The sequence below is a fragment of the Kogia breviceps genome, chromosome 18, assembly GCF_026419965.1.
Source record: "Kogia breviceps isolate mKogBre1 chromosome 18, mKogBre1 haplotype 1, whole genome shotgun sequence".
NCBI lineage: Eukaryota > Metazoa > Chordata > Mammalia > Artiodactyla > Physeteridae > Kogia > Kogia breviceps.
Window position 1 is genome coordinate 3,815,214 of NC_081327.1, and position 19,933 is coordinate 3,835,146.

The 19,933-nt window shown below is 51.1% G+C and overlaps 1 protein-coding gene and 1 long non-coding RNA gene across 3 annotated transcripts; one reads left to right on the forward strand and one right to left on the reverse strand.

Annotated features, from left to right (window-relative positions):
• Positions 1-1,137: 1,137 nt before the first annotated feature.
• MYADM (myeloid associated differentiation marker) lies at positions 1,138-8,858 on the reverse strand. Of its 2 annotated transcripts, XM_067018948.1 has the most exons (4): positions 8,173-8,383; positions 6,838-7,856; positions 5,142-5,217; positions 1,138-3,449 (listed from the first exon to the last, which is right to left on the reverse strand). In XM_067018948.1, the coding sequence occupies exon 4, from the start codon at positions 3,445-3,447 to the stop codon at positions 2,479-2,481; it is 969 nt and encodes a 322-aa protein (XP_066875049.1). In that variant the 5' UTR covers positions 3,448-3,449; positions 5,142-5,217; positions 6,838-7,856; positions 8,173-8,383; the 3' UTR covers positions 1,138-2,478. The 2 variants fall into 2 exon arrangements, with proteins under 2 accessions (XP_066875049.1, XP_058900178.1); XM_059044195.2 differs by lacking the exon at positions 6,838-7,856 and having other exon boundaries at positions 8,173-8,858.
• LOC136793027 (uncharacterized) lies at positions 5,582-18,894 on the forward strand. The gene is made up of 3 exons (XR_010837743.1): positions 5,582-5,831; positions 14,799-14,882; positions 18,832-18,894. It is a non-coding gene; the product is annotated as an uncharacterized lncRNA (long non-coding RNA).
• The last annotated feature ends 1,039 nt before the right edge of the window (positions 18,895-19,933 follow it).

The following is a 19,933-nucleotide window of genomic DNA, read 5'->3' on the forward strand; positions in this document are numbered from 1 at the left end:
ACTGACCTAGGAATCCCACGGCGCTCTATTCTAGTTCTGCTTGGGTTCTTTCCTGCATCACCAGCATATCACCCCAAGGTTCTACAGCTGTTCTGTCTGGTGCCTTCTAGAAGGGGTTTAAGCATGGGATGGGGGAGGGGTGGGGGGGCGAGACGCCCTTCGACAAGGTAGGGATTGGTGTAGGTCAATTCTGGGATGGACACTGCAGACATCGAAAGGAAGATTTTCCTCACTAAAAAGACGTGCGCCTGCTCTAGTTAGCCCTTCCCCCTCTTCCAGCGGGGCCCCTACCTCCCTTGCAATATATCTTAATTGCTTTTGCGGGTGTAGATGCAGAAGGTGGGTTGCATGATCCTTGATTTTTCCCAGAGTCATGTGTTTATGTAGTTGTGATTGTCTTGGAGGAACCGATTAGATGACCTTCTGTGGGACAGAGATTCATGGCAGGAGTAATTCATTTGATCTTCATCGGAGTGTTTTATTGACGTGTGTCAGGGAGCTTAGAACTAAGGGTAAAATGGAGCCGAGAGTGGGAATATAGGGTCAGATCCCAAAGGCCTTGATTGAGGGGCTTTGGTGTTACCTATAGGCAATGTGGAGTGGGATACGGAAGGATTTAAGCAGAGGGGGCAGGATCAGATCTGAATGTTTGGAGAAGGAAAGCATCCCTCTGGGGCCAGGGTGGGCTGGAGGTAGGATGCTCCAAGGAGGAGGCTGGGACAGTAGCTCAGGTGAAACAAAAGGAACCTGGAGGAGGGGACAGATATAAATAGGATTTAGGAGGAAGAATACAGCGTTTGATGACTGAGAGGGCAGATGGTAAGAAGTGGTGACTGGGTTCTCGCCGTGAGAAATGGGAACCTGAAAGCATTGATTTTGGAGGCAAGATGCTGCACTCAGAACGGGACACGGTATTTCTGAGGTGCACGTGGGACTCCAAGGAGGGAGAAATCTTGTTCATTTCTATCCTAACTAGCTCTCGTCATTTGAGAGAGAGTAATGTGTAAGATCCAGACTGTTTATTTTTCTGATGGGGCCAAAGTTGTCTTGACCCCAGCCCCTTTCTCCTACCAGACCCAGCAACCTGGGCCTTGCCCTCTCTCTTGGAGCCCTCCATATTAATAAAGCAAGCACAAGTCTTTCTTTTATCTTTATATTGGGTTTAAAAAAAAAAAAAACATTACGGATGTGGGAGAAGGGACAAGGCTTCTCTCTATGATTGACAGCAGGGGCTGATGGGAACCAGAAGCTCCAGGGAATTTAAAAAAAATAAAATATATATTTATACATTTATATAGATCATGTTACGCATGTGAGTCCCAGCGAAGCAGGAAGCAGCAGCAGAAAGCAACTAGCACACAGAAACACACGTGTGTGTACACCACACACTCAAGCAATGCAATTCCTTTGACTACGGCACAGTAGCAATTCCCCCCCCACCCCACCCCCACCAAATTTTTTTTAAAAGAAACTTCCCTTTTAAGAAAAGGGCCACCCAGTGATAGTTGCCCTGGTGACCAGAAAAAAAAACAACAGGCTAACATCACCTTTAAGGCTGGCAATGGCCATTTTCTTCTCCTCCCTGCAAAGGCAGGAGATGCAATTTTTGACACGGAGGCTGGAGGGCCACATCACTGGCCCTTACAAATGCTTCAGACAGTTGTCTTCAAGACCATGCAGTTTTTTTGCCAGTGTTTTGATACCCCAGGGAGTAGCTGGGATGGAAGTCACACACCCCTTGCTTCCTTTAAGATGGCCTCTAGGCAGTGGGTTTTTAGTAAGCCTGGCAAAAATTCTGGAGCTGATCTCAGGGGAGGCTGAGCACCTGGCGGGGTCTAGGGACCAAGGGTCTATGCTTTAAGCCTCCCGCCCACTGGAAATTATTGACCTCCAGAGTTTTTTATGTGTGTTTTTTGTTTTTAACTTAACGGGGAGGTACACTGTACACCCCGCCTCCACTGGGAGAAAGGGGGCCCAATCCCTAGCTACCCACCCCCACCCCCCAGACACACACACAATACACACCAACTAAGGCACAGCCAGGGCGGGCAGGCATGCTTTGGCAATGGGGCCCCTCTGGAGGCCCAGGGTATGAACAGCTGCAAAAGGGGTGTGTGAGGTGGGGCTCAGCACCTTTGGAGGTGGGAGTGGGCTGTGGGGCAGAGAAGGAAGAAGTCTCAGGGCTCCTGATCGATCAGAAGGAAACTGGGAAGAGGTGGCCAGGCAACAGGCAGCTGAGAAAACGAACAGGACGACCAGGAAAGAGCCCCAAAGCAGAACGTGTAGAAGAGAAGAGAGCAGAAAGAGAAGGAGGCCAAAGAGAACAGGAGGGGAGACACAGGGCAGAAGGAGGAGTGAAAGAAACAGAAAAGAGAGGAGGAGGAGTTGGCAAGGAGATGAGGACCGCAGAGGGCCTCGGAACTTGGTAAAGAACCTCCGCTGAGAAGAGGGAATCGGTAGCCCCTCCAGGGCAGAGCCTCAGACCCTGACAAACACCAGGCGGGCCGAGTACACCAGGTCGGCCACGTAAGCCAGCAGGTTGATGGCTGTCAAGATGGCCACAGCCAGTCGGCGGTCCCAGGAGCACACGTAGTAGGCGTGCCTGTTGCTGCAGCTCACATCCATGGACCGCCGGGGCTGGCCGCCGTACTTCTCGTCGAACTGGTAGAGCGGCCAGATGACCAGAGCCGTGGCGTAGAAGAGGACGGAGAGCAGGGCCAGAGCGGACAGGAAGCTGGGGAAGGGGACAGGCAGCATGTTGGTGCAGTCGCCCAGGTTCAGCAGGATGGCCACGGCCGCCAGGACGAAGCAGATGGAGTACACGGCCACGCACCACTCTAGGGCCGGCTGCTGCTGGTACAGGTAGGGGTTGCTGATGAAGGCGAAGATGACGCAGGCCACGAAGGTCTCCAGCACCTTGAGCAGGCCTGGCACGGTGGCCATGTAGCCCGTGATCTCGCCGGGCCGGGCCCGGGTCCAGGCCACTTCGGTGGCATAAGCCAGGCAAGCGATGCAGGAGAAGGTGGTGGCGGCGATGGCGTGGTCCCGGGAGCGGCCGTGAGACAAGAACTGGACGTATGTGGTGGGGTAGATGATGGAGGCCGAGAGGCAGAAGAGAGCGGCGTAGCAGGCGTAGGTGATGGGAAAGTTGCGCCAGGACAGGGGAAAGCGGGCCTGGAGGCCGCCTAGCTCGACGATGAGGATGATGAGGGTCACGGCGAAGCAGAAGCACCAGGTAAACATGGACCAGTTGCCCATGGCGCCCGTCCAAGCGCCCACACTGGCCACCAGCGAGAAGGCCACGCAGGTGGAGATCAGCTGCAGCAGGCGGAGGAGGCCCAGGGGCTGGGTCAGCGCCCGAGGGGACCCCACGGTGGTCGGGAAGCCCAGGCCCGAGGAGGAGGACGACGTGGTCGTGATGGTGGTGCGGGTCACCGTCACCGGCATGGCTGGGGGGAGGGGAAAGGAGGTGTCCTAAGAAGGTTCCCAACTGGAGGACGCAGGCCCCCAGCGCTTGCCTCCCTGGAGTGAGGGGGCGTGTGGGCAACGTAATCTGGACTCTAGCTGAGGCGAACGCAGGGTGCACATTTTCAAACTGGGCCAGTCCCAGCCCTCCAGGGGTGAGATGCTCACCCGGCGCTGGCCTCCTCCTCCCTCCAGCCTCCTGCCAGAGCTCAGGAGTGTAGCCCCCCTATCTCTTTTCTTCCCAGGACCCTCCTTTCCTCTCCCGAAAAGCCAACTGCTGTAGAACCACGTATCTTTCTTCCCACTCCAAACACACAAAGCTGCCCTCCTTCCCTCAGGGACTCAGCAACCCAGCCACTGAAGATTCTGCTCTAGGGACTTCCCTGGCGGTCCAGGGGTTAAGACTCTGAGCTTCCAATGCAGGGGGCCCGGGTTTGATCCCTGGTCAGGGAACTAGAGCCTGCATGACGCCACTCAAAGATCCCGCGTGCCGCACCCAGTGCAGCCAAATAAATAATTTTTTTTTTAAAAAAAAAAAAAAGAAGAAGCAGCAGCAGAAGAAGAGGCCCTGTCTTCTGTGACCTCTTAGAAACTCCATCTCTGCACTTCCTCCCTTTGGGTACCCAGGACGCTGCAGCCCAGCCTCTCTTTCACCTAACGGTCCTAAACATTTCCAGCCTCCAGACATTCAGGAGTCCAGCCTCTACGTGGAAACCTTCTCAGGGACCCAGGTCTGATCAGAGCTTCCATCCTTCCGGCCTGTCTCCTCTCACTGAGCTTCTAGAAGGCTGGCCCCAGCTCCTGGAAGACAAGAGCCCTCTCTCCCTTCTGGAACTGGGTCTTACCGATCTCGGCAGCACCCCTGCTGTGGCCAAATGGATTTAAGTCTGGAGTACTTCAACCCAAAGGAAGCCTCTCCCCCTTCCCCAACATGAGGGCCAGCCCCCTAGTTCCCCAGCTTCTGGGAAACTCAGCTCCCTCGATTCTCTCAGCTGGCCCGGTGCCACTGAAATCTCTAGTCCTTCCTCATTCAGAAATACAGCTTCAGACCCCAGGGCTCTGGGCCCTCAGCCGTGAGCACACCAGACTCAGGGAAATCAACTTCTTTCTTCTATCCCTTTAGAACCTTTGACTTTTATGTCCTTGCCCTAAAGACCCTCAGGAATGAAGGCCTGGCCTCAATTCCTGACCAGGTCTCCAGGTCCTCCCTCAGGCCCTAAAACAGCTAATCTCTTGGTTGCCACCTCTAAAAAGCTCAGAAGTCCTCTCTCAGCCCCAAGGCAATGCCACATCCTCCTTCCAGTGTCAGGAGGGCAGGGTCACAGCCTTTAGCCCAGCAGTCCCTGTACTATAGCTTCCTGGGGACACCGGAGGCCACAGCTCCTGAACATACTTCTTCCTCATATACACAGGTGTCTGGGCCCCTCTCTTTGGAACCCAAGGTCCCCGGCCTCAGGATCCAGGAGTCCAAGTCCCCAGCCCCTGCTCCTTCAGACCCAGGAGCACTGCACCCCCCCAACTCTCCTCTCAGACCCCAATGTTCAGGGCCCTCAGCCTGCTCCTTCCTCTGACAGAGCAGCTCAGGCCTCAGGTCCCTCTCCCTCCGACCCGGGAATCCAGACCTCAGAACCTCTCCCCGCCCAGACCCAAGAGTCAGAGCCCCCAGCCCCACTCACCAGCGGTCTTTGCTGAGGACCCCACCAGAGAAAGATCCGGTTCTGGAGGCGGATGAAGTCAGACACCTGGAAAAGGCTAGTCAGGGCACGGGAGGGAGAAACAACGTCAGCGTCCGCTCAGACCCGGCTCCACCCTCCCGGGACCCAGGCGACCAGCCGGCCTACTGCCCGGGGCTCGCCCAGAACGCGCGGTGAGGCTCCGCAGACCCTGGGCGCGCCTCACAGCTAGGGTGGGGATTTGGCCCGGAGTCCCTAAGAGGTCTGGGACGGTGACCCCGGGGAAGCCCCGCCCCGCCCCGCCCCGCCCCGCCCCGCCCCTTCTTTCCTCCTCTTTCCGCAATCTGCGAGGACGGGAGTGGAGGGAACCTAGCCAACCAAAGTGCACGCCCCACGGGCCGGCGTGGGCGCGTATGATCGTAACCCTGCCCCCGCCAGGAAAGCCGCGGGGCCGGCGGCCGGAGGGCCGTGGGCGGTGGCTGAGGGGGCGGGAGGCCCGGGCGGCGCCGCGTCTCCGTCCTTATAAGGGATTCAAGTCAGCCCAGCCATTTGGAATGTGGCGGGGACCGGGAGGCGGTGCTGGGACCCCCCTCCCTGCTCGCGGATTCCGGCGGGGGAAGGGGGGGGCAGAGCCCGGACGCCAGGTCCCAGGAGGAGAAGCTTGCACGTTCGAATTTCTGGGTCCTTCAAAATGTGAGTTCTGGGTCCCCATAAGGTGGGCCGGGGGCCTGGACCCCCCCCAAGAGGGTCTCTAAGAGAAGAGTGGCTGTGTACCCGGACCCCTGGGTTCGCCTTGCGGACGCCTCCCGCCCCGCGGCGGGAAACTGTGCACAGTGTTGGAATCCAGTCCAGAGAGAGTGACCACACCTCCCAGCACCTCCCGTAAGGCTGGTCTCCCGGCTACAGCTGGACCTCCCGGGCCACCTCCCGCTTCCCCCGACCCATTAGGAGGAAGCTGGGACAGGCCCAGGAGGCAGAGGGCGGGCCACAGTCAGTTAAGTCTCCCCTGGAAGGTAAGTTAGCGCACGGACCACCCGGAGGGGAGGGGTCCGTCTCCACTCTCAGAGCCCCCAGCCGTCGCCTGAGGTCAGAGCTCAGGAATGAACTGCCTGAGACCCGAGGAGGGAGAGGAAAACACCCTTTGGCTTCCGGGAGAAGCTGAGGACTTCGCTAGCCACGCCCCAGTCCTCTCCCCACCTCCACGCCAAACACCACACCCCATCACTCCGCAAACTCAGAAGCGCTCCCTGAGCCCCGAGCCTGTGCTCTCAGCACCAAGGGGCCCAGCTCCATCTTCACTTTGGGACCACGGGTGCTGAAGCTCCGTCTTTGGCCTTTTGAGTCTAAAGTTCGGTCTGCCCCCTGGATGGGGAGGTCAGTAATTCTGAACCCCAGCCACTCCCTTTCTCAAACCCAGGACTCCCAATTCCAAGCTTCTCCAGGCCCCCAGCCCCTCCCCGCTCAGACCCAGGAGTCCGGGCCCCCAGCCCCCTCCTCCATCAGACCCAGGGGTCCAGGCCCCAACCCCCCTCCTTTTTCAGATATATGACCCGTATGAGTTCAGGTCCCCAGCCCTCTCCTCTCCAGAACCCGAGTCCTGACCCAGCCCATCTTTCTCGGGACGGGAGACATTTGGAATCCCTCTGCACCCAAGAATCCTGGACGCTGCTCCCACTCTCGAGGGTTCCCGCAGCCTCACCTTACGGGCCTGTGGCGGCTGCGGCCGGAGCTGAAGCGACAGCTGCAGACTAGGAGGGTCTGCGGTCTGGGTGCGGTTGGAGGGCCGGGTAGTGGGCGCGGGCAGGGCTGGGGGCGGGGCCGGCACTCTGGCTGGAGCCGAGTAAGGGACTCCCCCTGCCAGGGCTACCCCAGTCCCGCCCCGAGGGCGTGGCCAAGATAAGACCACATCCCCAGAGATAAATACACAGCAGCTCTCCCGCCCCGCCAGCGGTAGGGGTGGAGGGCTGAGGTCACTGTTTCCGTGGTGACAAAACAGGAAGACACAACAGCTGGCGGAGTGGAGGCTCCTGGGGGTGCCCTGCTCGACACAGCACTGGAGAAGTCTCCGGGGAAGGCCGTTGCCATGGCAGCCCGTCTGTTATACTTTGTTTAGGACAGAGCCCCCCAGCTCAGGTCCCCACCCCAGTCTCACCTCAATCCGTTCTCCCTCTCCCTTCCCGGCCCCTCCCTCCTCCTCTGCTTCGGCCCTGCTCTTCCGAAGAGAAGATGGACGAACTTTTGGACGTCTAGGTCGCGGTGGGTTGGGGGACTGGGCCTCTCTATTGAATGGGGTCTGTTTGCTACGGTCTGTGTCTCCTGGGTCCCTGAGACAGGGAAGAGTTGAGCGCGTGCCGATCCCTAGGCTTTAGGGGGTTTCTGGGCTGAGGTCCCCGACTCCTGGGTCCCCAAAAGAACAGTGGTTGGATTCCTGTAAGTAAGGAATTTGAGGGAGGAGCAAAATGGGTCTCCTAATCCTCATTTATACTGGGATTCGCGGTGTAAGGGACTGATGGGCCAGACCCCGAGGTCCCATGTGTCCCAGTCGATGGGGGCAGGGGACGGGGGTTGCTGGTAGCAGCACTTCTGAGATCGAGGCCATAGGAGCTGGGGGCAAGGACTCCCAGGCCGCGGGCCCAGAATCTTGGCTCAAAAGAGCAATTGCGGCTCAGGCTCCCGGGTTTTCGGAGCAGATGTGGTTGCTAGCCAAGCCTCTTGGGTCTGTAAGGGAGAGATATTTTTGGCTTGCAGTCCTGGCTCCTGGAAAGAGGGAGGGGCTCAGAAGCTTAATGAGGACGAGACTGGGGGCTGGGGGGTGCCAGATTCCTGGTTCCTGCAAGAGGGGAGGGCCCAAGGGGCTGGTCCGCCCGGGCCCCAGAGCACGGGGGTCCTTCTTTAGGGGCGGCTCTGGGGCCCTGAGACGGATGGACAGCCAAGAAGCAAGCGGGAGCTGAAGGTCGGGATGCACTGCCCGGGGGCTGGGGTGGGGCGGGGACCGGGACGCCCGGGTCCCTCCCTGCTGGCCGGGCTCACTCACCGCGCTCTTCAGTCGTCCCCGGCGCGGCCTTGCTCTAGGCTGCCGCTGGGCGGGGCCTCGTGGCGGCTGCGGAGGCTCGGCGACAGGCAGCTGCCCGCGTTGCTACTGCTGGGTGTCTTCCAGGCCGACTACTGAGAAGGCTTTGAGGCCGAGTCCCAGGGTAGAAGACTCTCGCGTCGCGAAGGGAGGGGTCCGAAGGGATGCGGGAGCTCTGTGTCCCGGGCTGCGTGCCCTACGGAGGTGGGAGGGGCGGGAGGGGGGGCACCTGGACGCTGTGTGCTCTGCAGAAGGTGGGGGTGGGAGGGGTGTGGAGCCTGTATGCCCACTTTTGTGCCCTGCAAAGGCGGTAGACACAGACCCCCTCTGTCATTATGTGCCCTGCCTAGGGGAGGGGCGGGGTCTCTATGAGCCCCGCATCAGGATGTGGAAGGAGTCAGGACATGGTTATTCGTTGGAGGTTCTCCAGGGACGACCCCAGGTTCTATTCATGCACCTCCTTGACCCCCGGGGTAGAAGCATCTCCTACCCCCTTCTTGCCCAAATCAGTCACTCTCTTTGCCTGACCCCGAAGTGGCACTCCTGAGATACCCCAAATAGTCCAGGGGCCATCGCCACTCACAATTTACTGCAGTTGTGCTCTCCGGTGGCAGTGTTCCCCCTTTAAGGCTTTGAAACTTTAAAACAGCAATGTTCAGGGTAGCAGGAACAGGAAGCAAACATTTGAACAGGAAGCAAACATTTAAAGAGTCACGGGCTTCCCTCGTGGGGCAGTGGTTGAGAGTCCGCCTGCCGATGCGGGGGACGTGGGTTCGTGCCCCGGTCCGGGAGGATCCCACGTGCCGCGGAGCGGCTGGGCCCGTGAGCCGTGGCCGCTGCGCCTGCGCGTCCGGAGCCTGTGCTCCGCAATGGGAGAGGCCACAGCAGTGAGAGGCCCGCGTACCGGGGGGAAAAAAAAAAAAAAGTGAGTCATCAGGTGTGACCCCGTAGGGTTTCCAGGTCTTGTGTAATCTGGCATCACGTATGTGCCACTGGTTCAGAGTGCTTACCCATCCTGCAGGAGAGCAACCCAACCCCAAAAATGCTGTCTCCAACCTGGCACTGAAACCCAGTCTCAAACAGGACGGGCCTCTGTTCTACGAGAGTAGCTGCTTTCAGGTGATCAAGTACGCGGCCCCGCCCCCTAACTTCCTAATCAACTGGGTTCCTTGATCAGAAGCAATATTGTGTGTGTGACCATGACGGTGAATAGGATCATTGAACGTGTACACAGATGCTGCCGCTGGCGGGAGTGAGGAAGGCAAGGAAAGCAAATGCCACCCAGGCAGGAAAAAGTCGTCGCCCAATCCATGATGGAAACGGTCCAGTGCGCTCCTCGGGTGACCAGGTTATTTGGCTGGTCTCCCTAGGGAACCGTACCACATTGGGGGCCCAGCACTGCTTGCTGCTGCCAGCAAGGTGGGCCTCCATCAGTGACAAAGTTCCACAGCTTTGATGACGCCCACCATGGCTGCTTTGTTCAAAGGCCCATTAAGCAGGTACTGGGGAGACTGGGGGGAGAAGCTGATGGAGAGCCACAGGAAGTCATCTGATCTACTTAAGTCTTAATAGCACTGCCTGTAATGGAGGGTTTTGGGGAAAGAGTTTACCTGGATACAGGTTATGAACTGGTGGTCTCTGCTCCCGACATTTCTGACACCAAATGTGTGTGTGTGTGTGTCGTGTGTGTTGGTTTTTTTGTTTTGTTTTGGTTTTGGGTTTTTTTTTTCACATCAACCACCAATTCTCTAACTCTGGCCATGAAATGAGTGTCCAATGATTCAGTTCAATTCTTTTTTAAACAAATTTATTTATTTATTTTTGGCTGCGTTGGGTGTTCGTTGCTGAGCGGGGGCTACTCATTGTGGAGCACAGGCTCTAGGCGCGTGGGCTGGGTAGTTGTGGCGCACGGGCATAGCTGCTCCACGGCGTGTGGGATCTTCCCAGACCAGGGCTCGAACCCGTATCCCCTGCATCGGCAGGCGGATTCTTAACCACTGCGCCACCAGGGAAGCCCTCAGTTCAATTCTGGATCTGGGTACACTAACCACTTGGAGTTATCATCAGAACCCACAGGTTAAGGGCTCAGTCCCACAAGGCCACCCCCACTTCAAACTCCAGCCACGAGTCCCAGGCCTCCCATACTTCTGAGGATAGTGGGAATATCCCCTCCAAATAAAGGAGTTATTACATGTTGAGCCCTTTGCCACTACCAAATGAGATAAAATCTCCATTAGAGCAGATATTCCTTAGCCTGTTTTGTTCTCACGTAGGAGACATTCATAAATATATTTGTTGATAAATGAATGAAGTTTTCATTTTCAACTGGCTAGAAAACCGGGGTTCCTAGGACTCCCTCCGTGGGTTCCATAATTTGCTAGAACGGCTCGCAGAACTCAAGAAGGCCCTTTACTTAGTACTACTGACTTATTATAAAGGATGCAACTCGGGAACAGCCAAACAGAAGAGATACACAGAGCAAGGTATGGGGGAGGGGTGCAAAGCCCCCATGCCCTCTCTGGGCTCACCACCTCCCAGCACGGTGACGCATTTACCAAGCTAGAAGCCCTCGGAATCCCGTTGCTCAGGCTGTCCATGGAATTTCCATTCTGGAAGCATGTGGCTGATTAACTCACTGGCCATCAGTGAGCACGCTCCATCTCCCTGGCCTCTCTGGAGGGCAGGGGGTGGGGCTGAAAGTTCCAATCCTCTAATCACATGATTGGTTCTTTGGGCAACCAGCCCCCACCCAGAGCTAACTGGGGGCCTATCAAGAGTCATCTCATTAGTATAAACTCAGGTAGGGTTGAAGGGGGCTTATTATGAATAACAAAAGACAACCCTCTCAGCCCCATCACTCAGGAAATTACAAGGGTTTTAGGAACTTGGTGCAGGGAACTGAGGACAAAAACCCAATATACAGATCCTATCTCATTGTAACACACAGATCTTTCCTTACTCTGGGTCCAGTGGAAAATTTCATTCATTTATCAACAAATATATTTATGAGTGTCTCCTATGTGAGAACAAAACAGGCTAAGGAATATCTGCTCTAATGGAGATTTTATCTCATTTGGTTAGGGCAAAGGGCTCAACATGTAATAACTCCTTTCTTTGGAGGGGATATTCCCACTGTCTTCAGACTATTGGATTCTCAGGAATGTCCCTGAGTGACAAGTTTCCCAATTTTTATGGGGTTTATCTCCCATGCTCTGGCATGTGTGTGTGTGTGTGTGTGTGTTTTATTAATACATACAGTGTATCTACCTGCTCTTTCCTGCTTTCAAGGTCTTATCCGTATGATATCATCCGTGCAATTGACCAGAATGGAATCTATGGGGTACTGAAAGCACAAGTTGCTTTTATAGGAGAATTTGGTGATTCTGGAACCGTATCATACAGCATCTCTCTAGCCTGGGAAAAGATCAAAATTCAAAACTTGAAGTACAGTGTCTACTGTATGCAAATCGTTTTTGCACCATTGTAAGATCAAACGATTGCACGTCAGACCATCATAAGTGGGGGACTGTCTGTATTCTTTCTTTCCTTGCCTTTATTGAAGTGGATGTCTCCCCCTAATCTGTTCTCTGTGAACATTACCCTCCACACCATAGCAGTCACCTATCCACTCAGTTCTCCACACCTCTCAGACATCAACCATTTCTCCTTCCATCTTACTTTCTCAGCAATGGCCACTTACGACCTTTTCTTAACTTGATAGGAACCCCCACGACCTTTTCTTAACTTGATAGGAACCCCCAGCCCATCAGCCCTCTCTTTGCTTTGCTTTCCTCTTTCTTCAGGTATGATTCCACGGTTCATCATTTCAATGACCCTCTTTTCATGTTAGGATATCTAACACCCCTTTGCCCTTCTGTCTCTGTATCACCCCAGTCTTTGAAAAGAAAAAAGCCCATCTAATAGATGATCTAAATAGACATTTCTCCAAAGAAGACATACAGATGGCCAAAAAGCATGTGAAAAGTTGCTTAACATTGCTAATTATTAGAGAAATGCAAATCAAAAGTACGGTGAGGTATCACCTCACACAGGTCAGAATGGCCATCATAAAAAAGTCTACAAACAAAAACTGCTGGAGCGGGTGTGGAGAAAAGGGAACCTTCCTACACTGTTCTTTGGAATATAAATTTGTACAGCCACTATGGAGAACAGTGTGGAGGTTCCTTAAAAAACTAAATAGAATTACTATATGATCCAGCAACCCCACTTCTGGGCATTCATCCGGAGAAAACCATAATTTGGAAAGATAGTGCATTGCAATGTTCCTTGCAGCATTATTCACAATAGCCAAGAAGTGGAAACAACCTAAATGTCCAGTCGACAGATGAATGGATAAAGAAAATGTGGTGCACGTATACGATGGACTGTTAGCCATAAAAAAGAATGAAATCATGCCACTTGCAGCAACATGGATGGACCTAGAGCTTATCATCCTAATGAAGTAAGGCAGACGGAGAAAGACAAATATCACATGATATCACTTATATGTGGAGTCTAAAAATGGCAACAAATTAACTTATCTACAAAACAGAAACAGACTGACAGACTTCAAAAACAAACGTATGGGGGCTTCCCTGGTGGCGCAGTGGATGAGAGTCCGCCTGCCGATGCAGGGGACGCGGGTTCGTGCCCCGGTCCGGGAGGATCCCACGTGCCGCGGAGCGGCTGGGCCAGTGAGCCGTGGCCGCTGCGCCTGCGCGTCCGGAGCCTGTGCTCCGCGACGGGAGAGGCCACAACAGTGAGAGGCCCACGTACCGCAAAAAAAAAAAAAAAAAAAAAAAAGTATGGTTACCATATGGGAAAGGTGCAGGGGATAAATTAGGAGTTTGGGATTGACATATACACACTACTATATATAAAATAGATCATCAACAAGGACCTACTGTACAGCACAGGGACCTCTACTCAATATTCTGTAATAACCTATATGGGAAAAGAACCTGAAAAAAGAATAGATGTATGTATATGTATAACTAAATCACTTTGCTGTACACCTGAAACTAACACAACATTGTAAATCAACTCTACTCCAATATAAAATAAAAATTAAAAAAAAAGAAAAAGCACATCTATCAGGGTTTTGTTTTGTTTTATTTTCCCTCCTGTGCTTGTCCTTAAGCGATTAAGCATTCCCGGAGAAGGTCATATTACAAGGCATAGAGACAGGTGACCAAACTCAAGTGTGTCTTCAGTGTTGCCCACAATCCCACTGCAATCATCTGGTAAACTCATTCTCATTCCCATAGTGACAAGCGCACTATTTTTATGCTCTTCGACCTCTGCCCTCAGCCCACATTCTCATCCTATGACCTACCTTCTTCTTCTTTTTTTTTTTTTTTTTTTTCTTTTTTGGTACACGGGCCTCTCACTGTTGTGACCTCTCCCGCTCCGGATGCACAGGCTCAGCGGCCACGGCTCACGGACCCAGCCGCTCTGCGGCACGTGGGATCTTCCCGGACCGGGGCACGAACCCGTGTCCCGTGCGTCGGCAGGCGGACCCTCAACCACTGTGCCACCAGGGAAGCCCTCTTCTTGTCTTTTTTTTTTGCATTTTTTTCCTTTTTAAAAATTGTAGTATAGTTGATGTACAATATAAGTTATAGGTGTACAGTATGGTGATTCATAATTTTTAAAGGTTATACTTGGTTTATAGTTATTATAGAATATTGGCTATATTCCCTGTGTTGTGCAATATATTCTTGTAGCTTATTTTATACATAATAGCTTGTACCTCTTAATCTCCTACCCCTATACTGCCCCCCCGCACTCCCCACTGGTAACCACTAGTTTGTTCTCTATATCTGTGAGTCTGTTTCTTTTTTGTTGTTGTTGCTATATTAACTAGTTTGTTGTATTTTTTACATTCCGCATATAAGTGATATCATACAGTATTTGTCTTTCTCTGTCTGACCTATTTCACTTAGGATAATGCCTTCCAAGTCCATCCATGTTTTTGCAAATGGCAAAATTTCCTTCTTTTTTATGGCTGAGTAGTATTCCACGGTGTGTGTGTATGTGTGTGTGTGTACCTTATATATATAAAATATATGTATTGGAAGGAGGATTCTTAACCACTGGACCACCAGGGAAGTCCCTCTTTTTTAGTTCTTAACCTTTTGACCTTGCAAGTAACTGATGCTATTAGTGTCTCCTTCTGACTTGAAACTGTCCTCTAGGATTGTATGGTATGTCATCCTGGCTTTCCCTTTGCTTCTTTGGGCTTCCTTTACAAGCTCATGTTCCTTTAAATACTAGAGCTCCTCAAGGCTGTTTCCCAGACTTACAGACTCGTCACGACATACTCTCACTAGGGGTTTCCATACACCCCTGGCTTCAGGGAGCCCTGATGGGTAACTGACCCATGTACTAGAGAAGAAGCTCATTCAGCTGCTTTAACAAAGGCAAAGTATCAATGGTCTAAACCAGTGCTGACCAACAGAAGAATAATGGGAGCTGCATGAGCAATTTAAAATTTTCTAGTAGCCACATTAAAACGAAGTAAAATGATGGAGTTAGTTTTAACAACGTACCTTATTTTAATCCAATATATCAAAATATTATCATTTCAGCGCGTGATACCGGCTGCATTTCAAATGCTCAATGGCCTGACGTAGCTCACGGCTACCATATTGGACAAGGCAGGTCTAGAGAAGGTAACGGTATATTTTTCTTCCTTGTAGCAATCCAAGAGTTGGCAATCCAAGGTTGATATGATACCTCCGTGGTCTCAAGGAGTCATTCTCTGTTGTTGTGCTGTCACCTTTGACAAGGGCTTCCCTTTGGGCTCTAGCATGTGACCCAGATCAAACCACTATGTTGTCGTTGCAGCCACAGGAAGAGGACAGGGGAAGGGGTTGGCATGCTTCTTTCCTTTTAAGTGTGTGATCCTGAAGCTACATATATTCCTTGTGTATCTGACTGTTCAGAGCTTCGTTGCATGGCCACGTAGAGCTGTAAGGGAGACTGGGAAATACAGTCTTTTTTTTTTTTTTTTTAACACTGCTATATTTAAAATGAATAACCAACAAGGACCTACTGTATAGCACAGGGAACTTTGCTAAATATTCTGTAACAACCTAAATGGGAAAGGATTTGAAAAAGAATAGATACATGTATATGTATAACTGAAACACTCTGTTGTACACCTGAAACTAACACAACATTGTTAATCAACTATACTCCAATATAAAATTAAAAATTTTTTTTTAAAAAAAGGAAATACAGTCTTCAGTTGGGGAAACAAATACCCAGAAAAATCTTCTATTACAGAGGGGAGAAACTGGGGGGAACTCCTGGTAACCTCTGTAACCTCTGCTATGACTCACAGGAATATACAGCGACTCAGATTACTCCTCTGAGCCCCAGACATGCATATCCCGGTGCTTACGAGTCTCCACTTGGATGTCACAAAGGTCCAAACTCCATACATCCAAAGTTAACAGGGGATCTTTCCTCCATTGTACCGTGTGTATCACCAGTAAATGTCACTACCTGCCATCCTGTTGCATAAGCCAGAATTCTAAGACTTACTGATATTGTCATTTCTCACACCCTCCCACATCCAATCTATCACCAAGTCCCATCACCTTCTATATTCTCTCTCTCTCTTTTATTTTTTGGCCATGCTACGTGGCAGGCGGGATCTTAGTTCCCCAACCAGGGATCGAACCCCCGCCCCCTGCATTGCAAGCACAGAGTCTTAACCACTGGACCACCGGGGAAGTCCCCTATATTTTCTTTCAAATTCATCAACTTCTATCCATCTCTTTTTAGTCACATGTTGCTGGGTAATACATTTCCCCCAAAGGAATGAAATTCTGATACATGCTGCAGCAGGGATGAACCTTGAAGACATTATGCTTAGTAAAATAAGCCAGACACCAAAGGATAAATATTTTAGGATTCCACTTACATGAGCTACCGAGAGTAGTCAAATGCATAGAGACAGAAAGTAGAATAGTATTTACACAGGGCTGGGGGCAGGGGAGTGGGAGTTAGTATTTAAGGGATCCAGAGTTTTAGTCTGTGATGATGAAAAAGTTCTGGACGTGTATAGGGGGGATGGTTGCACCACCGTGCGAATGTTGCACTTAATGCCACTAAATTGTATGCTCAGAAATGGTTAAAATGGTAAATTCTATGTTATGTGTATTTTAACACAAAAGTTAAAAGAAAGAGGCGCCTGGCCAATCTCAAAGAAGAATAAGGAAGCTGAAAGACTTATGCTACTTGGTTTCAAGACTCACTTATGGGGACTTCCCTGGTGGCGCAGTGGTTAAGAATCCGCCTGCCAATGCAGGGGACACGGGTTCGAGCCCTGGTCTGGGAAGATCCTACATGCCAGTACAGCAACTAAGCCCCTGCACCACAACTACTGAGCCGTGCTCTAGAGCCTGCAAGCCACAACTACTGAAGCCCCCATACCTAGAGCCCATGCTCTGCAGCAAGAGAAGCCACTGCAATTAAGCCCGCGCACCACAAGGACCTCTGCAACTAGAGAAAGCCTGCAAGCAGCAACGAAGACCCAATGCGGCCAAAAAAAAAACCTTATTTATGAAGCCAAGTAATTGAATGACTTGGTATTGGCACAAAACTAGACAGAGCCTTGGAACAGACCGGAAAGATCGGAATGGAAGGGGAGAGGAAAACAGAAGATTGTTAATACCCTGAACCTCTTTTTAATTTTTTTTTTTTAGAATGTTTGAGAATGGTAAATGGAATTATCCAAATATCACCGGGATGGACTTTTGCCAGGTCCACGCTTGCTGCACTGAACAAAAGGAATCCTCAGAGTGATTCAGTTCCTTATGTTCTCTGTGCCTCAAAAAACCCATCCTCGGCAGGGCCGGCTCCGTAGGCCCCTTTCCCGGCGCGGGGAGGGGCGGGGGGCCGTGTGGGGCCGGAGGGGCGGCGGCCGCGCGCGCCTGTTGCCTCGGCCAGTGGGGTGGGCCGGGGTTCCCGGGCGCTCGCGGCCCTTGCGCGCTCTTCCCCTCCCCCCCCCCCAAAAAAAAACCAACCTCAGAAGCACATCTCTAGAATCTTCCGTATCTAAGCAACCCTCTTCCTCTGATTGGGCGTCTCTGGTTCTTAGACCACCAAGCACCAAAGGGATGAATGGATTTCTGTGTCCCTTAGGGCAGCGCTGTCCACATTTCTAGCAGCCACATTAAAAAATATAAAGAGACAGGCGAAGTAAACTTTAATCACATATTATATTTAACCCAAATTATTGATATGTGTTACATGATATTTTTGGAAAAAATTTCTCGATGAGACCTACTGCGCTTCGTTTGTTTGTTTGGTTGGTTTTTTTTTTTGGCCTCGCCGAGCAGCATGTGGGATCTTAGTTTCCTGTGACCCCTGCAGTGGAAGCTCGCAATCTCAACCACTGGCCCACCAGGGAAGTCCTGGTATTTTGTACTTAGAGTACATACCAATTCGGATGCTAAGGTTTCAAGGGAAACGTAGCATCTGTTGGTAAAATTCATAAAATGGACAGTTGAAAAGGTTAATTCACATGGCCAAGTTGTCCAAACATACTTAAAACGTACTAACTAAACCGAGTATCCGCCTTTAGACAAATTAGTTAAACTTAAATAAAATTTAAAATTCAGTTCCAGACGTCCCTGGTGGCTCAGTGGTTAAGAATCCGCCTGCCAATGCAGGGGACACGGGTTCGAGCCCTGGTCCAGGAAGATCCCACATCCCGCGAGCAGCTAAGCCCTTGTGCCACAACTACTGAGCCTGCACTCTGGAGCCCACGAGCCACAACTACTGAGCCCACGTGCGGCAACTGTTGAAACCCGCGCACCTAGAGCCCGTTCTCCGCCACAAGAGAAGCCACCGCACTGAGAAGCCCGCGCGCCGCAACAAACAGTAGCCCCCTGCTCGCTGCAACTGGAGAAACCCCGCGCGTAGCAACGAAGACCCAACGCAGCCAAAAATAAATAAATTTATTTTAAAAAGAAATAAATAAAATGCAGTTCCATAGTCCCACTGGCCACATTTCAAGCACTCAAGGAGGCTATCATATTGGATTAAAATGTGTTAATTCCTTTTGCTCAGAATGGAACTCTCAGTTTTTCAGAGCGTGCCAGCCTGTACTAGCATACAGATTCCAGCAGTATTTTAAAAAATAATACTTTGTGACTAAGTGGGGTTTATTTTAGGAATGGAAGGATGGCTAATATTCGGACACCTTTGATGAGATTTATGCTATGAACAGAGCCAAGTAGAAAAAAAATCACGTGACTATCCCATATGTGCTAGAAGAGTAGTTGACAAAATTTAATTTTAAAAAAAATTTGGAATAAACAGGAGGTTAGAGTTCCTAAAACTGTTAGACGTCTGTGGCTCTCCAGGACTCCTGCTCTGTGAAGGGATTTCTCTGGTCTTTGGAGTCAGGGTGGCTGTGGATAGCTGCTACTTGTCAGAATGTGCCCTCTGCAGACTACAGCATATATAAACCCTATAGTCCAGGTCTGGTGTTTTGGGGACTTTCCAGCATTTAAACCCTCAGTTTATTTGCCGGGGGGTAATTCCCCATTGTAAGCACACTGGTGGGGGTTATTGTCTGATTTTTTTTTTTTTTTTTGGCTGCAGGGCATGTGGGATCTTAGTTCCCGGACCAGGGATTGAACCCGCACCCCCTGCCTCAGAAGAGTGGAGTCTCAACCACTGGACCTCCAGGGAAGTCCCACTATTGTCTGATTTATTAGGAAGACTAAGGGAGCACTTCCCACTCTCTGAAAGGTAATGCTTCCTCCTGGGGCTTTGAATTAGGGAGGAAAGAGGCAAGGACGTTGGAAATTAAGAGCAGAGCTGAAGGGGTGAAGGAATCACTGGTTTAGTGTTGAGTGGAAGGAATGACCCGTGGGCCGGGTGGTTCTTAAGAACATTCTCTCTGCTGTCTATCCTTGGCTTCCTGCCAACTGACAATTTCCAGCCTTCCCATGCACTCTGTGATTTTCTTGGTTCAGTGGCCTTCCGTTAAATTCCTCTTTGGCTTCTTAGATCCGGAAGCAAGGCCTGTCATTTGCAAACCAGAACCACTGCAGGAGGCCCTCAGGAATTCCCCTCCCTGCGGCCTCCTGAGAAGAGGTTTCAGGCCCAGGAGATGATTTTCTTTCTCCTCGTGATGCAGATTGGATTAACAGATGGTGACTTTCATCGTGATATCTTAAGCAAAATAGACTGAAGTCTTCTGTTTTGAAGACGTAGGCTGCATTTGGTGGGAGGGGGGATGAGGAAAGAAGGAAATCTATTTGATTTGTAAAACTCCCCTGCTAAATGTACTTATCAGATGGAAATAAATCAAGTCTCCATCTATAAAGGACTGGATGGTACCTCCAGATAATGTGACAATATGCGTATCTAAAAAAAAAAAAAAAGAATTAGGAAGCTCTAGTTACCTAAATGGAGAATTTCCCAGGATACAGTCTTAAGTGAAAAAGGCAAATATACAGAACCATATATGAGGATTTAACCTTCTGTGTGAGAAAATATAAAAATAAGAATAGGTATTCCTATTTTATTGTGTTTGCACAAACAAAACCACCCAGGATGTAGGGTCTAGGTGTGGAACTGAAACTTTTTCCTGTATGTGTATAAATTTTAAACACATTAACATATTACTTACTTAAAATTATATCTATATATAGATTATATGAGGCATGGAAAATACTTAGAACAATGGCTCCATGTC